Below are 27,478 nucleotides of genomic sequence, written 5' to 3'. Positions count from 1 at the left end.
TAATCAAGCTTACATTACACTAAACATGTCGGAATTTGGTTTAGGCCTTTACCGCATGTGGGGAGCTCCGGCTTTTCCGTCTCAATAATTAAACTAATTAATGGCACTCATCCTATTTTAACATTGTTTCTTTTTTAATTAATCACTGACACGATTGAGTGCAATTCCCTTAATATTAAAACAAATAAAGAAACTATTCAACTAAAAAAAAGTAAGAAAGGAAATGCTAATAAATGTTAATTTAGGAAGAATTTGGGAGGAATTTGAGGAGAAATTTTTTGTCTGTGCAGATACAAGCACGCCCGCTGTTTTTGATTCTTTCTTTTAAACCCGCGCTAGTCTCTTTCATGTCGGCTTACCACATAAAAAGCTGCCCTTGCTTTGCGTCAGACTTTCCGGCCTGAAGTTGTCAGATTACGGCAGAACACTCGCCGGCACTCTAGTCAAACTGCCTCCCCGAGCCCCTAGCTAATCTCTCTCTTCCGTATAACTCTCTGTCTAGTACCAACTGTGCTAACTTCTGACAAGGAATTTGGAGATGTTGTCTTCCCGTGTTGGGCGGCCGGTGGTCTAGTCGGCGGAATTCGAGCCCAGTGGAATCTAACTGTCTTTCCGTGTCTGGTGGGAGTTTTGGACGTCCCGGTTAACTTGTAGAAGCTTCGTTCTGTTGAGCATTTTCAATCGCAGAAGTCCACTTTTCCGTCTCTACATGTTGTCGGAGTTTCATTTAGTATGATTTCCGGCGAGAAATAGCCGTTTTCCTGCGAGAATTGGATATTTCCCGGTTGTGAAGAGCTCTGGAATTCGAATTTTGTTAAGCTGCCTGTGGTTTTGTCTTTTGTGGTTAAGAAGTTTCAAATCCTGTCCGAATTGTCTAAATTATCTGAACATTTAGAGCTCGAAGAGTAAGTGCATGGGGAGACTCGAGAGGGATCGGAGAAAGAGAGAGATAAGTTAAAAGTTTGGGTTACTTGAATATAACGGTTCCTGCATTTCTTGGAGTTGGAAAATTTAGGGTTGCGATTGGGGACCTTCTTGAGGTTCATTGCATTTGGCGGAGACAGATTTCGAGAAACTTACTTCGGGGATTCAAGTTGATTTTGGGCTGAACAGTGAGGGAGATCTTCCTTGCAATTTCGTATCTAGGTTTTGTTTGAGAGGGTTCAACTCCGCTGAAGTGATGATGAAATTAGGGGTTTTTAAGCTCGGATGCGGGAGCTCTGTCTGATCCAAGTGGGTTCTTCTTTGGCTGGAGATATTGCGTCTTTGGTTGCTGAAACAGAGTTTCCTTTGGTTTTGCTGAGTGGTTGTGGCAAAAGAGTGGAAAAGGCTGGTGATTGATTGATACTCTTTAAATTTTCATCTGGATCTGTCACGATGAAGGCTCCTTCAAATGGGTTTCCGGCAAATTCTGGAGAAGGTACTTTGTTAATTCTCTTTATTGGTTTAACATCCACTCCTTTCTGTCGTAGAAGTGTGCTTTACTACTATTACTTCTCCAATCTCCATCACCCTTTATCTTCTTCTCTCCACCCCCCTCTAATCTTTCTGTGTGTGTGTGTATGTGTGTGCGCGAAATCCATTTGAAATTTGAACGAAATGATAGCTTTGGTTTGTATTAGAGGGTGAGAAGGGAGAGAAAAAATGAAGTGTAGGAATTAATTGGTAATTTAAAGATATTGAGCGGCAATGCTAAATAACTACGTATAAGCATTTTTCTTATGGATTTTAGTTGGACTTGAATGCCAAGAGAAACTTTTGGCATGGAGAAGTACATGTACTATTAGAAATTTATGGGGTTGTGACACTACTTAGCCAGCTATTTCACTTGCTTATTATCTGAGGTATTCCAATTGCTTATTATCTGAGGTATTCCAATTGCTTATTATCTGAGGTATTTATGGAGAAACTCAGGCATTTCACTTGCTTATCATCTGAGAAAGGAGGTGATCCCAGAAAGATGCTTTCTCTGTTGTTTGCTTAAAGCTCAATGTAACATTTAACAAGTCACAGGAAAAAGTTTTACCATAACCATATTAAGACGTGGCATTATGGACAATTTTTCATACTTCTCTCTCTTCTCTGTAGAAATTAAAGAGTTTAGATATTTGAAATAAGTAATGCTTCTTTTCTTTCATGGGCCATGACCCTTCCACTGGTAGTCATAATGTCCAGTTGGTATTGAAACAGGAGAAAGGAAGGGTATAAATTCGGAACTGTGGCATGCATGTGCGGGGCCTTTAGTTTCTTTGCCTCCAGTTGGAAGCCTTGTGGTCTACTTCCCACAGGGGCACAGCGAACAGGTAGGCCTTTTGTTGTAAATATCATTTAAGGAGGGCATTATATTGCAAAAATATACTTACACTTCTTAATTTTCTAATGTATTTTCCATTATGTTCTTAGGTAGCGGCTTCAATGCAAAAGCAGACTGACAGCATCCCAAGCTATCCCAACCTTCCTTCAAAGTTGATTTGTGTGCTTCACAATGTCACATTGCATGTATGGTAGCTTTAACAAAGCATATTTGCAAATTTGGTTTCATATGAAGGGGAACATTGTTTTTGGAGGGTGAAATATTGATACCCAATATGTTATACCATATGCATGGCCGAACTATGAACAAACTTGAGTTGGTGGTGCTTTTCTTTGTTTGCCCATAGCCCAGAAGTCATTCTATGGATGATAGCCAACCAGTTTGTTTTTCAGGCTATGTTTCACACATTGATGGACCCACATTAAACTGCGTACATTGATGTACAGCATAGCTGCAACATTTTTTATGATCAAGGGGAAAAAAGTATACTTCTGTATGATTTACTCAAGTGGCATTGTCTTGAATCAGGCTGATGCTGAGACTGATGAGGTTTATGCACAGATGACTCTTCAACCAGTAAACAAAGTAGGTCAGAAACTCCTAGTTAACGTGTTAATATTTGATCTCTATTTTATTTGACATCTATGCTTTTCCATTATATATGTATGTATATATAGTTTATCTTAAATATATTTTCACACCTGTTCTATAGTATGATAGGGAGGCATTGCTTGCATCGGATATGGCCCTCAAGCAGAACAGACAACCAACTGAATTCTTCTGCAAAACACTAACAGCTAGTGACACAAGCACTCATGGTGGATTTTCTGTACCTCGTCGAGCGGCAGAGAAGATCTTCCCACCTTTAGTGTGTACTGTTTCTTTAAATATGTTTCCATAGCCTTAATATTTGATCATGATAACGTACATTCAATTTTACAAATTCCCTTGCTTATTTGGAAGTTTTTGTTAGGATTTCTCAATGCAACCCCCAGCTCAAGAACTAGTAGCAAGAGACCTGCATGATGTTGCATGGACGTTCAGACATATCTACCGTGGTACACCTTTTTTTTTTTAATTTTTGTTTTCCAAATATAGCAAAATCCTTTGCTCCCTTTTATTCTTATTTCATGCTTCCTATGCGGTTCTCACTTCTCATACCTTCTTACTTATTATTTGGGTATTTCTTCATTTCCTGATTCCAATTTCTAATAAAAACTAAAGAATGTGTTGATTTCATGACGGGCTAGTAAGATGTGATTCATTATTAATTACATCATCTATTAAGTTGGTGAGGAATTAGAAATATTGGATGGGAAACTGGATTGTATCATGCTGAGTATTAACCATTTCCATTGTTTGTGGGGAAATAAAAAAAAGAAAAAAAACAAATTATAGCGAAGGCATCCCTTTTCCTTCTTTTTATGATGCCTGTTCTGGTTCTTTCTCCCACAGCTTTCTGGTCCTTTCTTCTGTTGGAAATAGAGTTTTCTTAAGGTTTCTTTCCTCTGCCTTAGGTCAACCAAAGAGACACTTGCTGACTACAGGTTGGAGTGTGTTTGTTAGCACAAAGAGACTCTTAGCTGGTGATTCAGTTCTTTTTATAAGGTAATAGAAAAGGAAACAACGAGTATTATTAGTTAAATATATATTTTTCTTTTCATAATTTGCCAAAAAATGCTTGTATGTAGAGATGAGAAGTCACAACTTCTCTTGGGTATAAGACGTGCAAACAGACAGCAACCAACACTTGCTTCATCAGTCATATCAAGTGATAGCATGCATATTGGAATTCTTGCTGCTGCAGCACATGCAGCTGCAAATAACAGCCCATTTACTATATTTTACAATCCGAGGTATTATAACACATCTTTTAATTGTTAAATATTATATGATCAACATTGCATTGTAAAATTTAAGTTTACATGGTCTAATGAAATTGGTTTACTTTAATAGGGCCAGCCCTTCAGAGTTTGTGGTTCCCTTAGCCAAGTACACTAAAGCAATGTACACTCAAGTTTCTCTAGGCATGCGATTTAGAATGATGTTTGAGACTGAGGAGTCAGGAGTTCGTAGGTACATGGGCACGATAACAGGTATTAGTGATTTGGATCCTGTGAGATGGAAAAATTCACAGTGGCGCAACATTCAGGTTTGACTTTTTCACTTATAAGATAGAGATCTATGTAGATGAATTTAAGTTACTCAAATCTAGATTATTGATGTTTTTTTTTCTATGTTTAACAACACTTTACTGTCTTACTCTTGAATGTGGTACACTACATCTGTTACTATAATATCATAACAAGTGTCTGGCACCTACATTTTTATCACAAGTTGAATTGTATTCCATTCAGCATAGTTTGAGGATATCTAGTTTCTACCTGCTATTGATCATGTGCTATAGGTTCCGTAGGCATGGCCAATTATTGTGTTTAAATAGTTATACCGATTTCTGTTCAAGCAAATGTATGGCTTCCCAATCATGTTGAATTTTTATCCAGTCTTAATTTTTTACAGTGACTGTACTTGATAGGTTGGATGGGATGAATCAGCAGCTGGAGAGCGTCCAGGCAGAGTTTCAATTTGGGATATTGAGCCTGTAGCAACTCCTTTCTACATATGCCCACCTCCATTTTTTAGGCCCAAATTCTCTAGACAACCAGGGATGTTAGGTATGATTCACTGATTTGTTGAATATTGGACATTTTGGGATTATTACTATTAGCTCTTAGATTTCTTTCTCTCTCTCTCTCTCTCTCATTATCGGATGTTCTCTAAATAGCCGAAACCCTTCTTTCATGATTGTCTTAAGGTTAGCAGGTCAAATATGTATCCTATGCTTTTCTGATCAAGAAAATATGTATACTATGCTATAAGCATGATTTAATCCATTCAATTGATGGAACTTCTCTTTAAAAGATGGTAATTCAAGTCATAGAAGTTACAAATCCAAACTACACAACTATCTTCTAACTTTCCCCCTTTTCCTGTCTTTTAGCATTGAAATTGCAGCAGATTTTTCATGTAATTTTAGGCTATTTGTGATGTAGGATGGGAAGTAAAACGTTCTACTAGGGGCATACATGGTGGGTAAAGAAGGGGTGATAAAGATTTTAATTATAAAAGGAAGAAATTCAGATCTAAGTATAGGTGATAAGAAGGAATGGGAAAATTCAGAATAAGCAAGTAGAAAGAAGAGAAATATCACACCTTTAGAAGAGGAAGAGAAAGTTACAAAAGAGAAAGGATATTTGGAGTATGCTCTTATAGCCATTAATTCACCAAAACACATCATCTATTGTTTTTTTTTTTTTTTTGATGAATAAAATACATCATCTATTCAACAAATAAACTCTGAATTTGGCCAGAAACAACTCCTAACTGCTTTAAAACTAAAACAGAATCATAGGTAGCCCATTGAGACACTCAAATACAGATTTAGATTTCTAAAACAAATCTCAATAGCCATAACTAATCTGACCAAAACTAAACAAACTAAATACAAAGCAAGTTAGCTCAAAAAAATAGAAAAACTAAAAACCTGCTACGGATTGGCACCCTATCATCAAATGACCATAACTCTCTTATATGATTGTAATTTAAACTTTTCAAAATTCTGCAAACTCTAATTCTTTAAACTAGTGAATCCTTTAAAAATGATTAACGCTATTCTTATGTCACTAAAAATCAGAAAATGACTTTTATAAACTCAAGTTCATCAAAATCCTGATCAGTCAAAAACTATGAAATCACCAGCTCAACTTCACCAAAATTGCAATCATTCAAAAATTATGAAATTTCCACCATTGTAAAAATGTGAAGAAACTTATCTTATTCCATGGTTTCTTTCCTTGTTTCTTTTCCTGTATCAAACTGGCGGTTCCATTGGTGTGGTGACATACTGAATGAAAAGAATTTCATTTTTGAGTTACAAATAAAGAGGTTTAACACTTTGTTTGGGGGGAGAGAGAGTGGAGTATTAGGTCTTAGTTCACAGTTTTGCAGTTCCTTACTAGTGGTCTATATGAGTGTTCTTGCAGGTGATGAGTCTGACATAGAGAATACTTTCAAGAGGGCAATGCCATGGCTTGCAGATGACCTTGGGTTGAAAGATACTCAAAGCCCAATCTTGCCAGGCTTGAGTCTTGTTCAGTGGATGAGCATGCAGCAGAACACTCAGTTTTCAACTGCTCAGTCAGGAATCTTCCCGCCGATAGTTTCCTCAGCTGCAGTGCATAATAACCTTGGCACTGATGATCCATCTAAGCTACTAAACTTTCAAGCACAGACCTTGTCTTCTCCAAATATCCAGTTCAGCATTCCAAAAACGAATCAACATAATCAACAAGTTGACCAGTTTCATCAGCCACCTGTGACATTGTCTCAACAACAGCAGCAGCTGCAGATCCTTCAAACTCTTACAAATCCACCGCAGCAGCAACATCCCCAACAACAGCAGCAGTACAACCAACCACAACAGCAATATAATCAACCACAACAGCAACACCAGCACCACCAACAACTGCAGCAGCAGCAAGAATTGCATCACCAGCAACCAGAGGAACAGCTACAGCAGCAACAGCAGCTTCTTCGACCAACTCCTGCCTGTTATGGTGTGGTTTCTCCAAACAACACTTTGCAGCAACCTGTTGTCTATTCTCAACTTCAGCAACAGTGTTTACCCATATCCAACAATCAATCCCAACAAAACATCCAAGCCAATACTTCCCTCCAACCAGTATCTTTACCACAAGATTTGCAGTTCCAGCAGCAAGTTGAACAACAGAACCTCTTGCAAAGGCAGCAGCAGCAGTCATCATTATCTCAGCAGCAATCTGTTCAACTACAGTTTCTGCAGAAATTACAGCAGCAGCAGCAACAGCAACAATTTCTCTCCCAGATTAGCCCACGTTTGCAGCCTCAGCTGCAACAGCAACAGCAGGTCCATCAACAAAATCAGAAATCTCAACAGCAGGCCTTCCCACCACAACAACAACTAAGCAGCACCAGAAATCTTTCATCACATGCATTAAACCAACCACAACAATTTCCCTCGAATCATTTTCTAGGCCAGCAGAAACAATCTGTGGCTATCAGAGCTCATTCTGGTCCTACAGATGGTGATGCTCCATCATGCTCAACATCACCTTCTACTAATAATTGCCAAATTTCTGCATCCAGGGTCTTGAACGGAACCCATCAAGGCCCAACTATTCTAGGAGAGGATACAGTGGTTCAGCCTGCAAGCAATCCTGGTCAAGAGCTTCGAAGCAAGCCTGATATACAGGCCAAACATGAATTGGCAAATCTGACAGATCCAGACCAATTAGTTCATAGAGGTGTGACTGCTGATCAATTGGATGCTTCTTCCTCTGCAACGTCATACTGTTTGGATGGCAGTAGCGTCCAGCAAAGTGTCTCACTACCAACATTCGGTCTGGAAGGGGAAGCTCAAGGGGATCCTCCAAATAATCTTTTATTTGGTGTTAATATTGATGGCCTGACGCCTGAAACTTTGCTATCAAGAGGATTTGGTTCTGGGAAAGATCTTCAAAACTTGCTTTCCAGTTATGGTGGTACTCAAAGAGATATAGAGACAGAGTTATCTACAGCTGCAATCAGTACACAGTCATTTGGGGTGCCAGATATGTCATTCAAGCCTGGGTGCTCCAGTGATGCTGCTGTAAACGAATCTGGGGTTTTGAATAGAAGCTTGTGGGCTAACCAGACACCTCAGCGTATGCGAACATTCACAAAGGTTTGCTGCTTCATTCATCCTCTTCAGTCTTTTTTTAATAAATGTCTCCTCGTGTTCAGTTTCAAGACTTTTAATTCACTGGAATTCCAATATCTATGCATCCATCATGAACTTTTTTGAAAAAAAAATGTAACTTCTAATTCATTAAAAGCAACAAGAGGGGTACATGAGATGATCTACATCAAAGCCAACCAGAAAAACTCCAAAAGAACTATGTAGGAAGAGATCTATCAGCATACAATGAATCCCTGTAGACAAGGAGCTTTAGCTAAACCATCAGCTAAAGAATTTAACTCTCTAGGAGTCCATCAAGTAGTGCATCAATCTCCAAAGCTTTAGCTAAACCAGAAAAACATTCTTCATCGTCATAATGTCTCTAGCCTCAACCAAGTAGTGCATCAATCTCCACAAGCCACCATCCTTTTCCTCTAACCATTTTATTGTATTTGTTGAATCACCTTCATTGATTATATGAGTTATACTCAAATCTCTTGCTATTCTAAGCCCAGTTAGAGCAGCCTACACCTAAGCCTTTGTAGAACCAGCAGCTCTTATCAGACCACTAAGGCCCAACAAATATTTCCACCTCTTTCTTGGATAACACCTCTGATCCCTGCTTCACCTGGGTTACCTAAAGCACTTCCATCTGTCATGAATATGCATGTTTGCACACTATATGGCCTTTTCTCCTTCATAAGATTCTTCTTTTTTACTTATCATAAAAACAATATATATATATATATATATATATATGCATGTTTGCACAAACACTGACCTTGGAAAGTTAATACATATGATGCACAAAAGAGCCATTACCCAACGACAATCCAGACTATTCTTTGGTCTTGCATAAACTGGATATGGACCTAATCTTTGGCATTTTTTTGGCATAAAGTGGCTGCCTTAAGACTCCAACCTGCAATCTCATGTTTGCATGATTTTACCATTGCACTAAGTAACACCTAGCCCATCTGATATAAAACCAGTTTAATGATATCGGTGTCTGTCTTGTATGGAGGATGCTTGAGTCCATGCTTCCAATGACTTCTATACTGGATGAACTGCATGACTTACAATGAGAAGAAAAACCGTACTGGCCTGAGCCCATGCTGGACCCCCTCCCCGTATTTTTGTGCCATGCCAGTATGGCCCGATATAGTGTGGGTGGCATGACAAAAGTTGGATACCGATAAATACTCAGACTTTAGGGCTGCTTGATAGTGGCTGAAGGGGACAAACTGAATGACTTGTTGATTTCTTTTTTAGTATTTAAAATGGTTGTATAATAAAATATCTATGGATATATTAACCATCATCAAACGACCCCTTAATAATGCAGGAATGTTGGCCACCCTTAATTTCTGGGTCCATTAGAGAATCATAATCAGGCCTATAAATCTATCCTCTTAAATTTCTGGTCACATAGAAAATCATTAAATTACATGGAGATGGAGTTGTTTAGAAGATTTTAGTTATGAATTTTGGAACTGTGGTTTCTTAGTTTGAAGTCCAAATATAAATGTTAATACGAGTCTATAGATAATGGGTCTAATGCAAGGTTGTATATTGTTCTTTTGGAATCAAATCGAGGATTATCTGTAACAGGTTTTCTATTTTCAGAGGTTGAGTGCACAAACCAGAAACTCTTTACTGCCATTGATCTTATAATTTAATTACCAATCCTGCTACACTATTGTGTACAGTGCCCATAAATAATAACCATGAAATATCTTATTTAAAATTCAATTGTTGGTTACTGTGCTTCAATTCCTTCTGCTGTCATTGAGTGGTTTGAGTTGTAAACTTGTCACTCTGGCACTGCACATTCAAAGTATGATTTATCATTATTTTTAAGGTAGCATTTCATGTAACATGGTGTAGAAGGTGTCTACCAAATTATTTCACGGTAGGTTCTGCATCATGTCCTGATTTGTCACACCAGGGAGCTTTGTTGGAATGTTCTACTGGAAAAGCAGACTTTCATTATTACAAGAAATAAGGCTAGCACAATTTTCTGCTTCCATTGATCAAAGCTGGATCCAAGGTTGACCAAAATAACTGGGTGGTCCATATATCAAAATAAATGATCTCAACATAACTCAGCCCTAATGTGTTGTGTTCTATCAAGAACCATTATCAAAATAAACTATATAGATGCATGAATAGTAAGGCCAGGTTTGTCCTAAATGAATCTAGGCATTCATTCATGATGCTAGATTTTGTTCAAGTATAAAAGTTGCAGTTTGAATACCATTTTTGACATAATGACATGTAAGTTCTATTAGAATCATGTAGAACAGAAATATACTTGTCCTTTAGTTGCTTCTGAATGTTGTTAAATGATGTGGATTTTCTAAAGGTTCAAAAGCGTGGCTCTGTCGGAAGATCCATTGATGTCACACGTTACAAGGGATATGATGAACTCAGGTATGATCTGGCACGCATGTTTGGGATTGAAGGACAGTTAGAAGATCCACATAAAAATGAGTGGAAATTGGTCTACGTGGATCATGAAAATGATATTCTACTTGTTGGGGATGATCCCTGGGGGTAAGTTGGAAAACCATCTTACAACACTTGTTCTCTTGGTCTTTGCTTATTTTTCACTTTTCATTCTATATAATGATCCATGGGAGCAAGTTGGAAAACCATATTACAACACTTGTTCTCTTGGTCTTTGCTTATTTTAACTTTTCATTCTATAATGATCCATGGGAGTAAGTTGGAAAACCATATTACAACACTTGTTCTCTTGGTCTCTGCTTATTTTAAACTTTTTTTTTCTATAATTGCAGGGAGTTTGTCAGCTGCGTTCAGAGCATAAAGATATTGTCAGCCGCTGAGGTTCAGCAGATGAGTTTAGATGGTGATCTGGGGAATTTGCGTATACCCAATCAGGCCTGCAGTAGGTCAGATAGTGAAAATGCATGGAGAGGACACTATGATGATAATTTAGGTGCCTCTTGATGGGTGAGGCTGGACAAGGTTTATGAAATGATAAACATTTCTGCTCGTCGATTTTTTTTGCTTGGCAAGGGTATTCCATGGCTGCAAGATGATCAGCATACAGAGATTGTTTCGCCTGCAATTGGCCTGAGGGAATGAAAACATGACAAATGGATATCATAATCAAGATTTGATTGTAGCTACTACCTGCCTCGCTGATTCATCTCTCATATGAGAGAGAGAGAGAGGTCCTCTTCCACGATGAGATGTTGTTCTAAGCTTTCTTTTAGTCTAAGGTACATGTGATGTGACCATTTCTCTACTTGTATGTAAAATTACGCAAGGCAAATTACTGTAATATCTTTGAACATTTTGGCTATAAGTTCCATTCTACCAATTAAAAGAGGAACAAAAAAATTCATATTTCGGCATGAAAGAGCGCATTTCCTTTTCATGGTTACTTTTGTATTTGTTCAGAAGCTAGCCAATTAAAAGGTACTTCTGTTCTGACCAATCCGGAGATCATTTCAATTTCATTATTAGAAAGTAGTAAACATTCCCACGTTAAAAATTGATCACTCAAAGAGAGATTGAACGACTAAAAGAAAGATTGATTCTTTGATTTAATTTCTTTTCTTCAAATACACCTTTCTTTAGCCAAAGTGCACCACTAGTCTCTTTCTTCCCTCTTGATGCTAACAAGGTTCAATAAGCCCAAATGATACGTTGATAATGGGCTGATACTTTCCTCTTTTGGGCTAAGGGGCCTCATTCAAGTTACAACCATTAATTAATAGTTAAATTTTTTAAATTATCCTTATGGTTTAGCTAATTGACTAAGTGTATCCTTACTGTTTGAAAATTGACTAATGCTACCTCTATGGTTTACCTAATTTCTTAAACTAACCATATAGCTCATTCAAGTTACATCCGTTAATATTTCGTCAAAACCCGTATACATGTGACACCATGTGACGTTTAAAACTTAATGCTACCCTTGTCCCCTTCCTCTCGACCCGACACACTCTTCCTCCTCTCTCTCTCCATCTATCTATCTATCTCTCTATCTTCCTCCCATAGTCTCCGTCAACACCAGACCACTGGGGAGCAACTGCATTGTATCTGCATTGTATAAAAGAACAAAAAAAAATTAAAGCATTTATCAATCTTTTCACAATCAAGAACCAAAAAAAGAATAAAAGAAAATTAAAGTCAATCTCTACTATTTGCTATTGGTATCTTTCAAATTATTGATTTACAGGAGTATCTATTAATCCTTCTCTTTCAGTGGGGTTTCTTCTTCGACCATCTTTTACCACTTGCTTGATCATCTTAGATTGAAGGGTGACGACCTCGTCGACCTCGAAGTGCTCTCCATCGGAGCTCCTCAAAATGAACTTTCTGGCTTCATCCTCTTTCTTCTTCAACAGTGGGGGTGCTTTGTTGAAGAAGCAAAGAATGAATGAACCGAATAGGGGCGTTGGTGGCGGCAATTGAAGTGGTATGAGCAAACTGAATAGGGGCAACGACAATGACAACCCCCTCTGAACTCCTATCTTTCTTTCTCTCTCTTCTTCCTCTGGGCAATGACGGCGGCAACCCCCTCTGAACTCTGATCTCTCTTTCTCTCTCTCCTTCCTCTGGGCAACGACAACAATCCCTCTGAACTCTGATTTCTCTTTCTCTCTCTTCTCCCTCTGGACTCCGATCTCTCTCTCTCTATTCTTCCTCTGGGCGACGACAACGACAACCCCCTATGAACTCCGATCTCTCTTTCTCTCTCTTTTTCCTCTGGGCGATGGCAGTGGCACTGCCCTATAACTCCACCTAGCGGTGAGATCACCCGACCATTCTCCCCTCTTCTTTCCTCCTCCTCTCTCTATTCTCCTATGTTCCATCCCCCCTTTCCAATTGAAACCAACCATCCAAGTTGCAATGACATTTCCTGATTTCATTATTGACCATTCGACAGAGGAGGCCACTTATGCTCGATTGTTAGGGGCCCGAGATTGGAAAAAAGACCTGAGAGATTCTGCTAGACTAAAGACTATCTTCACAGTCTTGTTGTAGGGTTATCTTTGAGCTCTGCATTTTTTAAGCCATAGGGCTCTGGATGCCATTGCAAAATCGAATATTTTGGACCATAAAAGGATAGTTTAGGCATTTTGCACGGGTTTTGGCGGAGGTTAATGGTAAGAATAGAGTTAATCAATTGTCAGAAACAGTAAAGGAGCGCCGGTCAATTTTCAAATAGTAAGGGTATAATTAGTCAATTAGCTAAACCATAAGGGTAGTTTAAAAAATGTACCCTTAATTAATCTATTATTGATACAATTTTATATTGAATTTAAAAATTTTAAATCCGATTAAAGTGTTCCAGGTAAAATTAGATACCATAGACATTGTCCTTAATTAGTTAAAATAATCATATTTTAACAGTTGAAAAAATGTTTTTATAAATAGTGGCCAAAGTACAAAATCTCGATAACATAACTTTGGCTCATAAATATCTGGCTCAAGTTTGAAAGTTCAATCATAAAGGTATAGTATAATTAACAAATTTTTGGCTTTTATTCGTAAATAATTATCTTGTTTACTTGCTTGGCAAATTTTTGGATCTTAATATAAAATCATAAAGATATAGTATAATATGTTTAACATTTGTGTAATTTTTGATATACTGTGCATATTAATTAGTAATTTATATTGATGGGTTGAGGTATATTTTGGGTTTGAATTTGGCATACAAAATGCAAGCTATGATTGGCCTATGCCTGACGTTGTACCTCACATAAACTGTTAAAATAAATGTTTTCTTATTTGTCCATACCTCGTTTACGATCTAGAAATAATATTATTGATATATATTTAACATTTATTTTGCTTTTCCTACTTTATCCATGTGCACATAATTATTTTACCATGTCTTCACATTTTCCAAGTGTACCCTGATATTCCAATTAAAATTGTCTTACCAAATTATACGTAAGATTATAGATATAACCTAAAGAGCTTTTAATGGGCGGAGAGAGAAAAGGGGGAACATAAGGAAATACGATGAAAATGCACCTATATGAATTAATGAAGGCATTTTTTATTTGGATTTTGAGGAAGGAAAAATAGGTCAATGAGATTTTGGTTACTGTTGACCAAGAATTCTATGTTTTTTTTTTCAGATTAATGTGAGTACCAAAGAAAGTTTATTTTCCTCAGTATAACTTTCTTGAGTATCCCTAATTCGGGTATACCATCTTTTAGGTGAATAAATAATTTTTTCACCTAGGAAAAAAGTCTCAACACTTTAATAAAACAAAAATGCCCCTTTTAATAATGAATTTTTATGACTAAAAATAGCCATTTCCTTTTTTACTTGGAAAATAAAAAAATGAATAAATACGCTTACCCAAGTGTTTAACAGAAAAAACTTAGCCAGGTAATTATATTTACACAAGTAACTTACCAAAAAACGAACAGAGCCTGAATGAAAAACCGAATTTCGTAACTAGACCTAGTCAGTGGGTTAGTAGAGGTAGTCACAGAACTCTTAACACAAAGTGGAGAACCTGTCTTCCTTGAATTTTGATCACGCAACACATCAATACAAGGAAGGGTTGCGGTGTCAAATTCAAGGGGTGAGAAGTAACTTTATTCATGGATGAAATGCAAGAAGAAAAAAGAAGCTGCATTTAGAAATTAGAATCAAAGAACAAGCCCGACAAAGATATTGTTTAATAAAGCATGTTTATGATTACAATTGGAAAGCCACATGCCTCGGAAGTTAGAACTCCACCCTGCGGGAAAATTGTGTACTGCAACATAAAAATATACAGACTACGAGAGCACAGCCATGACATCTGTGGCCCTTAGAGCAATATAATCAGAACCATCGCCACCCTTGAAATCATTCCCAGCATATTTGGAGTACAATATTGTGTTTCCTGGTGAAACAGTCAGTGGCTTTCGGTTGCCTTGCTCATCCAGAGGACCAGGTCCTACTGCAATTACCTGCTTAGCACCACATGAATGAATATGTTCAGGGCTTCACTTAATATGCGACGTATAGAAGATCCAATTCTTTTTTATTTTTTTGATAAATTATAGATCTAATTCTACTCATTAAACAGAGAAACAGATGTCAATGGTACTTCCTGTTCCTGCCTAAAGCACAACAGTCTCTGTTCTGCTTTATGCGTAGAAGAATGCTCATACAACTTCCTTCCTCTCTATTACCTACTACCACTAACTACCCTGATTACAAAATAATTTAAGACCTTTTAAGTACTAGAAATAAATCTCACCGTGCCAATGGAAGGTTTCTCCTTTGTTGCCTCTGTCAGCAGCAAGCCTCCAGAAGTCTTCTCTTCAGCTTCAGCAACCTGAAATCAAATAAACATGATCGATACAACCACAGATTAGCAAAATATCAGGAAATATCCAAGTGAACACTGAACAACTATGACAATTTGTTTTGGAGAAGCCCAAGTTATTCCATGATGCACCATGCTTTTAAATCATGCACCAGCTTAGAACAACAAAGAAAGGAAACACACCTTGATTAGAACACGGTCATTCAGAGGCTTGAGATCCTTGATATCATCTGTCTCAAGAATGCCCACAATGTCATCCTCCTTCAACAGCAGATGATTGGATCCATTGAACTCCAACTCTGTCCCTGCATATTTTGAGTAGACTATCTGGGTACCAGTCTGCTAGAAAGAGAAAATTTTAGTGGAACCTAATCAACTACATAAATAGACACAATCCAAACATACTGAAATTGAAAATCACCTTGACATTGATGTCAACTTTATTCTCTCCAACAGTCCTTCCCTCTCCAATGGCTACAACTTCACCTCCTTGAGGTTTTGTTTGTGCAGTTGAAGGGAGTAGAATACCACCTACAGTTTTCTCCTCTACAGTTTTGATCTTTACCAGAACTCTATCTCCCAAGGGTTTGATGGAAGTGTACTAGTACAAAATTGAGAAGTTCAGTATGAATAGAAAACAGAATAAAAAGAAAAGGAATATCCTAAATTTTACAAGCAGATGACTTCCTAATACTGTGTACCATCAGAAAGAATATAAATACATGCAATGTACACCAACATGGATCAAGTTGAACAGAGATCTCTGTTCAGCTAAAACGAAACACCATAAATTCAAATCCACACTACAACTAAGAGGGCTTCCCTCACCTATTGCAACTGCAGCTTGAAGAATAAAATTTTCAACTCATTCACTCTGGTTATACAAGGACCATTAAATAATTAGAAGACAACTTGTTTAGCAAAATTTGAAGTTGGGATAATGCTCTATTAAGGGATGTGTGTGTGTGTTTTTCTAGTCAAATGTGCTGCAACAGAATCCACCCCCAAGCAGCCAAGCCCCAAAGCGGGATTAACTTTACCAGCAAGGTAGGCTGCCCCAAAGCGGGATTAACTTTACCAGCAAGGTAGCTGGGACCTTAGCTCCGTTACTTTAAGCTGAGTATCAAAAGATAAAGCTTCATTCACATCCTTCCCACGCACATACACCCAAAAATATGAGGAAGAGAAAACACCTAAACAGAATTTCATGAACACTTAAACTTCAAAAGATCTCAGCGCAAATTTAGTGTAAAATATTCCATCACAAAATTGATTCAGCATTGTAATAGATAGCTTCATGATATATATATGTATATATATATTCTTCCTCATATAATCATATTCTTTCCAACCAGAACCTTCCAAGAGAAATGACTCGTAATGTTATAGATTCTTCATAAGTTTCATGGCATAAAAAAATATGCAACCGTTAAGACTCCTTGGTTTACCTGTAAAAGTGTAAATTACTCACTGAAAACACAATTGCAAGATATAAAACAAGTTGTCCTATCATAGCTCACAGATCTTAACAACTATAAAAGTCTCGAACTCAATGTACCCTTTCATAAGAACAATGACCCTTTTGCTAAGAACCTATCAGTACAAGACAATATACTACGATCATATCCCAAGAGAACTTGTTTAACATCTAAACTTGCAGTAATATCAAGGCAACTGCAGTATCAAAAACTCAATTGTCAAATTCATTCTCACGAGGCAATCTACAGTCCATGATATGAACCCACTTGGCCACTTCTTCCTTTCAACGACAGCAACTTCTCTATTTTCCTCAAGAATCAATTCATCCCATTTAGGCAGTCAAAATTTCAGTCGAACAACTAATAGACAATACAAAGTGACCCATTATAACCAAACACACTCAGATTCAGTACACAAGAAAGAGAGAAAGGTTTCGTGTTGTGACGTCCAGAACCAACAGCTGATAAAAAAATCCTAAGATGAAGAACTGACTATACCTTGGGTGCGACGACGGTGGCAGCTCTCACGACAAGGTTCTGGATGGACCTCTGGCTAAGCCCGACGCCTGAAAGCCCAACCTGAGAGAGACGAACCCTTGACGATGGGCGAAGCCCTCGGAACGAAGGCAAGGCATTGGTTGAAATAGACGAACCATTTAGCTGAACCGCAGCCATGGACTGAATTGTGTCCTGATAGGCACAAGGCAGAAATGAGCTCGAATGTGACAGCGATTACAGAAATTGGAGGGAACCCAGATGAAACTCGAAGGAACCGATTAAAATTTTAAATATGTTTGGCTGAGGAGTAGAAGAAGAGGGATAAAATGCCCTAGAACGAGAAGTTTTATCAAAGATAAGAAAGAGTGAGAATAGAGAGAGACGGAGAGACTTAGAGAGTTCTAGAATGTTGTATTGTGAGAACGACTGGCCGAGACCCGAGGGAGAGTTTCCGAAGGGGGGGGGGGATGCTAGTGAGACGCGCTTGGTGAGTTGCCGTTAAAGAAGGGTAATAGTTGAAGAAATGAGTTGATGGGAGAGTAAGGTGGCGTTTCATAAATTAAAAATGTTTGAAATCTGAAAAGTGAAATAGTTTTTTCGATTTTTTAGAGGTTTTAAAAAATGTTGTTTGTGTTAGATCAAACCTTTAGCATATGAAATTTATTGATTTTATTGTTTTACTTCTAAAATAGACTATTTGGTAATTTTGAATTTAATTTGCATTATTTCATAAAAAATAATTTATTAAATTAAAAATAAGAATGAAAAATATCAGTAAATTATAAAAAAATAATTATTAAAATAAGAATAAAATTGAAAAATACATATCAATTTATAAATTAAAAATAAATTATTAAGAGTTAAAATAATAATGAAAATAGTAATAAAGAACATGAAGCAATAAAAAATTAAATAATTATCAAATTAATATCTTAAAACTATTAAAATATTTAATAATTAATAAAAACTAAAATAATTAATAATTAATACAAATATAATTTATAAAAAGAGGGAGGGAAGGAGAGGGGGGGGGGGGGGGGGAGAATCAAAGACACACCGCTCTACTAAGAGCTACAACGGCGGTGGTGGGAAGACGGGGGAGAGAGAGAGAGAGAGCCTTTTGACATACACGTATTAACCACCACTGATGAGAGTTGCAACGGTGGTGGCAGGAAGACAGGGGAGAGAGGAAGAGAGAGAGGGAGAGGGAAATCGAACGCCGATGACTATAGGGTTGCAGCAGTGGTGGTAGGAAGACAGGAGGGAGAGAGAAATCGAAAGAATGAAAATGAGTTCTCCATTGCCGTCTCCTTTTGAGTTCTCCATTTCTCTCCCTTTGTTGTCATGGTGTCGACAAAAATATCCCAATAAATGAGTCATCGATGGTCACCGAAAGAATGGAATATTAATCGTCAAACGACCGTTAATTGCTGGAATATTGGTCGCCAAGAGAACAGAAACCTAGATCGCCAGGAGACTTGGTCGCTGTGTCACTAATGGTTGGGAGCTCGAATGAGAAGAAGTTTGATTTAAAAGGGATGTCTATTCAAATATTATCAGGGGCATTTCAGACTTTTGAACACATCTGAAACGCGTTTGAGCGCGCTCAGTGATGGCCTGCGGCCTAAACATTTTAGATCTGAAATGCACTTTTAGATCAACATTCATATGCATACCCAAACATTTCTGGAATCTGAAAAGTAATGTTTTCAGATTTCAGACCTCTTAAAAAGCGTTATCAAACACCACCTGAGACTATGGCTATAGACCTAGAACCGTTCCAATTATTATTAATCGAGATAACCAGTTCTGGCCCGATTATGATATCATTATCTATGTATATAATACTTTAAATTTAAATTTGTAATAAAAATGACAATAAAATAATAAATTATTTATATGTTAATAAATCAAGTGTTTTAAATAAAATTACCTTATATATTATCTAACAAATTTATCCCTTTAGATATAAAATATGATAAAATTACAAAAAAATTAGGAAACCTTTGTACATTATTACTAAAAGAATCAGTTCGGTCTGAATCAATTCAAAACAAAACAAGCAAGAACAGGAGCTGATCCAATTATTAATCAAGACAAAATCATCGAACTAGAACCAATATAATCGGTTCGATTAGCTAGAACCAACCCATTAACGGCCTGAGATAGCATGACAAGAGAGATCATAGACCAAACCAGGCTTAGCACTTATGGAGAAGGCTATACGTTGTCCTTGGGGCCTAAGTCACTAATTTATATTTTATAAAATATAAAAAATTTACATTATATGTCATATAATATATGTATAGAATGTATAATACAATTTATATAATATGAAATATTATATATTTTATAATAGGGTAAGTTACAAAGGCCCCCCTATACTATGACCATGAGAGAAAGACCCCCCTTGACCGTTAAGTCAGATGATGGAATGCATTAAATTATCAAAATACCCCACTAAACCTTTTCTATTTTCTTTTTTTTTGCCCTTTTTCTCTTAAAACCTATTTAACCTATTGTTTCCCTTTCTTCTCTTCTTTTCCTCTCCCTCACCGTCATCTCTCATTCTTTCTCTCTCCCAACTCTTCAAAATGAAAGGACGGAGGAAACCTATTTCTCATCTTCCCTTTCTTCTCTTCTCCGTCTTCAATCTCGTCCCTATAGCCGTCGTTGACGATGTCGCAATCATGGGAAACTGCAATGCTTGATAGCCCAACAACAGATGACAGCCCATATCTCCGTCTTCCATCTTTTCCTCATCATCGTTGTCGACTTCTTCTGCTTCCATGGCAACGAGCAAAGGGAAAAAAAAGGACAGAAGGACTTGTAGTTGACGGAGTCGGAGATTGTCCTCCTGTAGCACTTGTGGAGCCGCCTCTCCTACAACACTTGCGGAGCCAAAGCCGGCATCACATCCCGACCTAAAGACCTCGTCGCCGTTGCTAATCCTTCCTTTGCCATCCACGAGTCCTACAATAATGGTAGCCACCGACTTGATCTTGGGGTCTTGTTTTCTCCACCACTTAACAAGTAGGGCTCTTCATAAGAATGCCCAACCCGACCAAACCGACCAACCCGGACCGACCCAACCCGAGTCGGCCGGGTTTTCATCCGTACCGGTCAGTTTCGGGTTGGGCACATACATAAACCAAAATCTCCGGTCGGTTTTGGTTTTCTTGCGTGAAAACCGAAACCAACCCGACCCGAACCGAACTAGTATTCTACTAGTTTGGTAGTTCCTACTTCCTAGTTTGAGTAGTTTCCTAATTCCTAATAGTCTTCTACTTTTAGACTTCTACTAGAACTAGAACTCTAGAAGGTCCATTAGGCAATTACAATTAGAATTCAATTAAGTGTCATTTTTTAGTTTTTTACCTAGATTAGAATTTAGAAGGTTTCTAAATTTTTATTTTATTGATTTACCTACCTAGATTTACCTAGTTTTTTACTTTAGAAGGCCCATTATTGACACTTGTTTTTACATGAAGAATTTATTGATTTTATTCTTTACCTGAATTAAATTTAGATTTATCTTGGACTCTTGAATTCAAATTATCAACTAATTCAGATTTTATTTGGCTTTGTACATGAGCAAAACCGAAACCAACCCAACCCGACTCAAACCGACTAGGTCGGTTTGACCTGCCAGTGGGTTGGTTTCGGTTCCCACATTAGCTAACCCGACCAGGTCGGGTCGGTTGGGAAAATCTCAAGAAACCGACCCAACCCGACCCGCGAACACCCCTATTAATAAGGGTAGATTCATCAAAGAACATATCTTTACTTAACTACTTATTTTTTCTGCAACTAAAACTAATTTCTCCAATTCCACCACCATGGGTTTCACTTCCGATCCACTTCTACTTTTGATTTTCTTCTCTGGTACTTATCTCCTTTGCTCGCTCTCGACTTCAGTTCGACCATGGAAGATCCAAACAAACCAGTAATAGGCTACCCACCAGGGGCAAACTAGCTACAGTTCCAATGGCTACCCTCCAGTGTAGTCTAGCTACTCTGTCGCATCCACCGCCACTGGCACATCCTACCCGTACACTGTACCACCGCCAACATCTTACTACAACACCAATCCATACTATACCTCGCATTACGATCAACAGCGTGCTACCTTCTTTCGCCGCTTCATCGCCGCAATTATTGCTGTGTTCCTCATCATTGGCGCCATCACTTTCATCGTGTGGCTCATTCTCCATCCTCATGTACCTGAGTTCCGAGTTGATTCGGTCTCCGTTTCCTCTTTGAACATCAACAGTTCTCAGGTCATCGGCAATTGGGACGTCGGCTTCACTGTCAAGAATCCTAACAAGAAGATGAGCATTCACTTTGCAATTTCACGGTGGCGGAAGTTGCCTATCCGGCTTCATTTGAGGACGGGTTGAAAGTTTTGAATTGGTTAGAGAAGCAGGCAAATGGAGAGAGAGAGAGAGATCGGGATCTAAAGAAAGCAATAGTGGAGAGAGAGATCAAGATTGAATTAAATGGGTTCAATCGCGATGCTATTAAGGGGAAGGGCAAGAAGAAAGATCGGGGGAGAGAGAGGAAGAGAGAGAAATGTGAAGGAACAAAAGGGTAGTATCGGATGGTCAGGGAAGATGAATAATATTTTTCTTGTCTAGTTATTACAAGGGTAGTATGGGGATTAAAAAATATTATAATGGCATTTTTGGATGAAAGGCTAACAGAAAAGGGGTCTTTGTCTCACGGTCATAGTACAGGGGGTCTTTGTCATAGACCCCATAGTAGAGGGGGTTTTTTTAATCTACCCTTTGATACATAATATAATATAAAACATATATACAAGTATATAGTTCATATATAAATAATAAATTATGGATTGAGCCACGCTGGGCTTGAACACAAAAACCTAAGCACAAGCTAGCTTAGAAATTTGTGGGATGGGTCACGTTGGTCTGAAAAGGACCACCCCTAATCCAAGTGCACAATTTCACTTACGGCATTGGGATCGGGTGCTCACGTTGGGATTGGGGAATAGCCCATCCCCCAACTCATAACTTCCCTAATCCAAGTGCATGTGTGATTTGATCTCAAGTCTCCGCTAGGACTAGCATGAAACCTTACCAATCAATTGGTTGGCACCTTGCAGGGTTATTTATTTGGACATTGCTAATACTTAGCAATTAGTTTAATTTGAAAACCATCATTTTCTTAAGGGTAAATGCACACTGCCACCACGTAGGGGTAGTGATAATTAATCCCTCAAACTTTTGCCTGTGTTTGGTTTGAAGGAAAAGGTAGAAAAGGTAAGGAAAGGAAGAAAAATGTAGGAAACTTTTAAAAATTAAAACTAAACACTCAGCCTTCATGTGTGAGGAAGGTCCACCTTGAACTTTTAAAATCAGCATTTTTCCCGGACCCTATTTAATGGGTTTGACAACAAAGCTAAACTTATGAAAATGCTCATTCAAAGTTTTATATTCTTTTGTATTTAAGTATTTTCCTTTTCTTTTATATTATTCTCTTTTTCCTTGTGTGCAATGTTCTGTATTTTTGTTCTTTCTTCTCAATCACCTTTTCGTTGTTGTTGTTGTTTTTTTTTTTTTTTTTGCAATTTTTAGTGTTTTCTGTGTTTTCCTTTTTGTTTGTTGCATTTTTTTCAATTTTATTTCTTTTGTATTTTGTTTTATTTTCATCATTTTCTTCCTTTTTGTTACATTTCCTATGTTTTCTACAATTTCTTACTTTTCCTTTATTTTTACTTTAATATATTTTATCAAATTTCTACAAAATGGTCTCATGAAATGATATAAGGGAAATTTGGGGTTTAAAATGTTAAACAATCACACATGAAAACTTTTTGTAGGTTTACTATGGAATGTTAATGGTGGGGTAAAGTGCTGGAATCTGAAAGTTCAGGGTGGTCTTTGGCCATGTTTGGGAGTGCTTATACCATAAGCTCGAAATAAGTGCTTATTTTAAAAATAAGCCCAAATTTCCATATTTTTTAACTGCTTATACAATAAGCACTTATTAATGTTTTTCTTCCAAAATTATCCCTAGTTGAATTTTAAAATACCACTTATAAAACTATCTTTACTTGAATTTTATAAAATTGCTTTCAGAAAAGTACATTTATAAAAGTATTTCCGTAAAAGTGTTTTTATAAAAGTAATTTTGTAAAAATACTTTAAAGTGCTTTCATGAAGTACTTTTATAAAAATGTTCTCGTAAAAGTATTTCTATAAAAGTGCTTTTGTAAAATAATGAAGGCCAAATTAGTCACAAATGCTTATTTAAGTGCTTATTGGAGAAAAGACCATCAAACGTCCAATATGAAATAAGTGTTTATTTTTTAAAATAAGTACTTGAAAAAGTTGAGTGCCAAATGCAAATAAGTGCTTATTTGAATAAGCACTTATTTTTAACATAAGCACTCTCAAACATGACCATTGTCACATATGAAAGTTTGGGGGATTAAGTATCACTACCCCCAAAGTATAAGGTGGCAATATGCATGCGATTGACCTTTTTTTTTTTAAATAAAACAAAAAAATAATGTACTTTATTTAGTTTTTGACTTTTTTTTCTCCCTCAAGTGAAACAAAAAAATGCATTCTTAAATTTCTCTTTTAAGTACATGATTTCCACTAGTTGTTCACCTTTCTTATTTTTATTTTTCAATTTGTTTTTATTTATGCTTCAATTCCGAGTCCATAATAAAGTAGTTTGGTATGATATGTAGAAACTTTACAATCAAGGTTCGAAGGGAGATTTTGGTTTCACGCATCGAATATATGGAAATTAAAACATGTTTTTTGTTTGTGAAACTTGATAACATGTTTTTATTTGGGGGCCATTCATTTTCAAGTAAATCACATACCCAGGTACATAAGTGATTCCTTTGTTCTTTTCTACCTACTCTATATATATATATATATATTGTTTTTAGTGCCTAGTTAATGGGCATTTTATCTCATTAAACCTTAACAATTTTCTATGGCAGTATGAAAGTAACTTATTCAATTGAGACAAAAGTAAGACTTTTCTGGAGTTGCCAAAAAACCTACTGGAGAATAGTTGCTTTACTTGAGTCCCATATTTACCAATAAATCAATTTTTCCATTGACCAATTTTCTCACATAAAAATAATCACGTTTGGAGAACATTAACTTGAACATGCAGAGGATGTTCCCCAATATGTATGATTTTGTATGTACTAATGCGATATATACAAAAATCATACTAGTGACGAGGAGTGAGACCTTTTGCCCACTTATTGTGTGCCCATTCAGGGAAGGACACGTAGCTTCTCACTCACTCAATCCCTAAGTATAAATTCAACTAAACAAAGTCTTTGTTAATCGTCTATTAATTCATTTATTTTCTTGACTAAAATACCTACTTCTTGAGTTTGCTCCCTCTTTATTGTAAGAGTAGAAATTGTAATTTGAATACTATTATTTATTTCATTGTATTCCTTCTCATTAAGTCTTATACTTGGTGCAATAACTCTCATTCTCTTTCACTGAATCTTATATTTAAGACATCTTTGTTTTTCATTGTTAAATGTCATTTATTTAATCCATGAACAATAATTTCAATGGCATGAAACCTATTTTTTTTTTCGAAATTGACCCAAAAACAAAACAGTTTTTACAAGTGGTGGGCAACCATTTGGGTCAAATAGGCCAGCCCATTATGCCATAACTAAATAATAAAAATTTTTAGATAAAAGTTCAAAAATGAAAAAATTACCAAAACTTTTTGGCGCATCTCTAATATTAAATATTTGTCATATTAAACCAAAATAAGTATAATAACTAAGAAACATTTTAATAAATGATAGAAATGCAATGCAAAATTTAAATCTGACCTAGAAACAAAACCATTTTCTTATCTAATCGACGAGTAAATGGTTCACCCATTTGGGTCAAATTGGTAGACCTGTGATGTCATAGTTAAATATTTATTTAATATAAAATGCAAAGAATTATGGAAAATACAAAAAATAAAAAAATATTAGATACATCTATAATCATATATATTAGTTATACTAAACAAAAAATTATGTAAACAATAGTTATTTTTTATTTATGATATAATTGAAGCATAGAATTTAAAACTAATTAATGTAAAGATGAAGCTATTTTCGTGTTCAGGTGGTAGGCCAAGAGACCAATGTTTTGGATCAAGTGGTGGGCTAATATATTTGTCATATTTGCCATATTAGACAAACATTTGAGCACATTTTTAGTATTATATATTTGTCATATTAGACAAAAATTATGTGTAAAAGGTAAGCTTTACTTCTACTAATGATGGAAATGGAATATAGAATTTAAAATTGACCCAAAAGAACAATAGTTTTTCCATCCTTGTGGTGGGCTAATAGTTCAAGTGTCTTGGTCAAATGAGTCATCCCATGGTGTCATAATTAAGTAATAAAATAAGAAACAAATAGAAATATAATATACTATAAAAAAAAATGTAGAAAAATGTGGGCACATATCCAATATTATATAATGTGATAAATAAAAATCATTTTTATAAATGAAGAAAATGGAATACAAAAAGTAAGGATATGTGCCCACAAATATAAATTTTGTAGGAAACTCCAAGAAAGCTCCATGATTTGTCACATCAAGGTTGACTATAATAAATTAAAATTTCATAGAATTTATATAAAATTTGAGCATGTATTTTACATTATATATTCATCATATTAAACAAAACCATGTGTGAAAAGTGAGAATTTTTGTTGTTAAGGATGGAAATGGGTAATATACAAAAATAGAGGTTAGTGGTTCAACCAATAAGGTCATTTAACTGTAGACCAAGTTAATGGTTTTCTACAACAAAGCTGTTTAATTTGAAGCATACTCAAACATTTGTTCAAAAGATAGATTAATTTATCCAATTGTCTAGTTAAACTACAATTGATATAAAAACTACACGAAAGAAGATTTGAAGCTAGATCTTTAGGTTGATAGGAAATAAGTCTATCAATACACAATGATTCAATTCTATGTTACATGGATTTTAAAAAAATCATTGCAATTATTATTACTATTGTTATTAATTTTATTGTTGTTGTTGCTATTATTTAAAATTGCCACATGCAATTAATATACATGCACATTTGCGACTTAAAACAAAAATACGAAAGAAGAACAAGGAAAGGAACTCAAAAATCAAAAAGGAAATTGAATAGGCAATCTCGTTGTTCCTTCTACTTGTGTCCCTCTTCTCCTTTCTCTCTTATCCATATAGAGACATCCCAATCCATTGGACAATGCTCTCTTAATCACATGGGCTGGACAATGCTCTCTTAATCCATTGGACAATGCTCTCTTGGCCCATTTTATTCATCTGCTTCTCTTTCAATGGTCATCTTTTTTTCCACGACTGCTACAAACTTTCTAGTTAGGGGGATGCTTAGTATCATAGGTTTCTTTTTTTTTTTTTTTTTTTAAACAACTACACCTTATAATTTGGTCAAGTAACTATAGGTTCTATACATATTTTATGGTAATTTGGTGTATGGTAGGCACCATTAGGCGACACAAGGCCAAAAAAGTAAAAACATTATTTCCTTTGCAAGAAACATAATAATGACATTTTCCACAAATCAATTTCACAAAATTCGAGGCATTTAGTGTTGCTTAAGATATCTGCTAAGCCTTGAAACAATAAGTGAGGAAGAGAACAAAATAACCCACATTTGCTATGACGCTATCGTAGCCGTGTGCTGAAACAATTAAATCAAAGCCCGCCATGGCCCCACCTTGAACTAGATGAAGTAATTTCTTGATGGGGCTACTGCAGTACATCTAGGTCATGCATGATTTCTTGTTTTAGCCCTACGCCACAACAGTGTCGTAGAAAAAATGAAATGCCTACATGGCACTGATTTTAGTAAAAGTGACTTGTAGACATGACTCTTGTACCAAATACCTATGCTCTGTTTGACATTAATTATGGGGATTCTCATTCTCAGCATCCTTTGAGAAAAGAATGAATTCTGAGAATTTTCATCTTAAGAATCACCAATCTTGTTTGGTGTAGTTATTTGATTCCTATTTCTCAAAAACAGAATCACATTTGGCAGCATTCAATTTTTTTGAATCAATTATAT

The 27,478-nt window shown here is 36.4% G+C and overlaps 2 protein-coding genes across 4 annotated transcripts; one reads left to right on the top strand and one right to left on the bottom strand.

Moving 5' to 3' along the window:
* The first annotated feature begins 213 nt into the window (after nt 1-213).
* Nucleotides 214-11,452, top strand: LOC104609299 (auxin response factor 19-like). 3 transcript variants are annotated; one of them, XM_010275576.3, is made up of 13 exons: nt 214-1,420; nt 2,191-2,303; nt 2,404-2,499; nt 2,843-2,899; nt 3,027-3,182; nt 3,288-3,372; nt 3,832-3,922; nt 4,006-4,170; nt 4,271-4,466; nt 4,851-4,989; nt 6,358-8,075; nt 10,435-10,625; nt 10,871-11,452. In XM_010275576.3, exons 1-13 carry the CDS (start codon nt 1,378-1,380, stop codon nt 11,040-11,042), a joined length of 3,222 nt encoding a protein of 1,073 aa, XP_010273878.2. In that variant the 5' UTR covers nt 214-1,377; the 3' UTR covers nt 11,043-11,452. The 3 variants fall into 3 exon arrangements, with proteins under 3 accessions (XP_010273878.2, XP_088746573.1, XP_088746574.1); XM_088890447.1 differs by lacking the exons at nt 214-1,420; nt 2,191-2,303; nt 2,404-2,499 and having other exon boundaries at nt 2,843-2,903; XM_088890448.1 differs by lacking the exons at nt 214-1,420; nt 2,191-2,303; nt 2,404-2,499; nt 2,843-2,899 and having other exon boundaries at nt 3,066-3,186.
* A 3,230-nt stretch (nt 11,453-14,682) lies between these two features.
* LOC104609297 (20 kDa chaperonin, chloroplastic-like) lies at nt 14,683-17,782 on the bottom strand. The gene is made up of 5 exons (XM_010275575.3): nt 17,365-17,782; nt 15,810-15,989; nt 15,572-15,727; nt 15,320-15,397; nt 14,683-15,026 (listed from the first exon to the last, which is right to left on the bottom strand). The coding sequence occupies exons 1-5, from the start codon at nt 17,539-17,541 to the stop codon at nt 14,853-14,855; spliced, it is 765 nt and encodes a 254-aa protein (XP_010273877.1). The 5' UTR covers nt 17,542-17,782; the 3' UTR covers nt 14,683-14,852.
* Nucleotides 17,783-27,478: the final 9,696 nt, after the last annotated feature.

Source organism: Nelumbo nucifera, chromosome 6 (genome assembly GCF_055504915.1).
Source record: "Nelumbo nucifera cultivar China Antique chromosome 6, China Antique-T2T, whole genome shotgun sequence".
NCBI lineage: Eukaryota > Viridiplantae > Streptophyta > Magnoliopsida > Proteales > Nelumbonaceae > Nelumbo > Nelumbo nucifera.
Note: the sequence above shows the minus strand (reverse complement) of the source record. Positions and strands in the feature narration are given on the sequence as shown.

Excerpts from the sequence above, each read along its gene's own strand:
- LOC104609297 (XM_010275575.3), bottom strand. The coding sequence starts at position 17,541 with ATGGCTGCGGTTCAGCTAAATGGTTCGTCTATTTCAACCAATGCCTTG. Across the intron at positions 15,398-15,571 it reads ATGACCGTGTTCTAATCAAG|GTTGCTGAAGCTGAAGAGAA; the intron begins GTGTGTTTCCTT and ends ATTTGATTTCAG. Across the intron at positions 15,027-15,319 it reads AGAAACCTTCCATTGGCACG|GTAATTGCAGTAGGACCTGG; the intron begins GTGAGATTTATT and ends GGTGCTAAGCAG.
- LOC104609299 (XM_010275576.3), top strand. The coding sequence starts at position 1,378 with ATGAAGGCTCCTTCAAATGGGTTTCCGGCAAATTCTGGAGAAG. Across the intron at positions 2,900-3,026 it reads CTCTTCAACCAGTAAACAAA|TATGATAGGGAGGCATTGCT; the intron begins GTAGGTCAGAAA and ends CCTGTTCTATAG. Across the intron at positions 8,076-10,434 it reads GTATGCGAACATTCACAAAG|GTTCAAAAGCGTGGCTCTGT; the intron begins GTTTGCTGCTTC and ends GATTTTCTAAAG.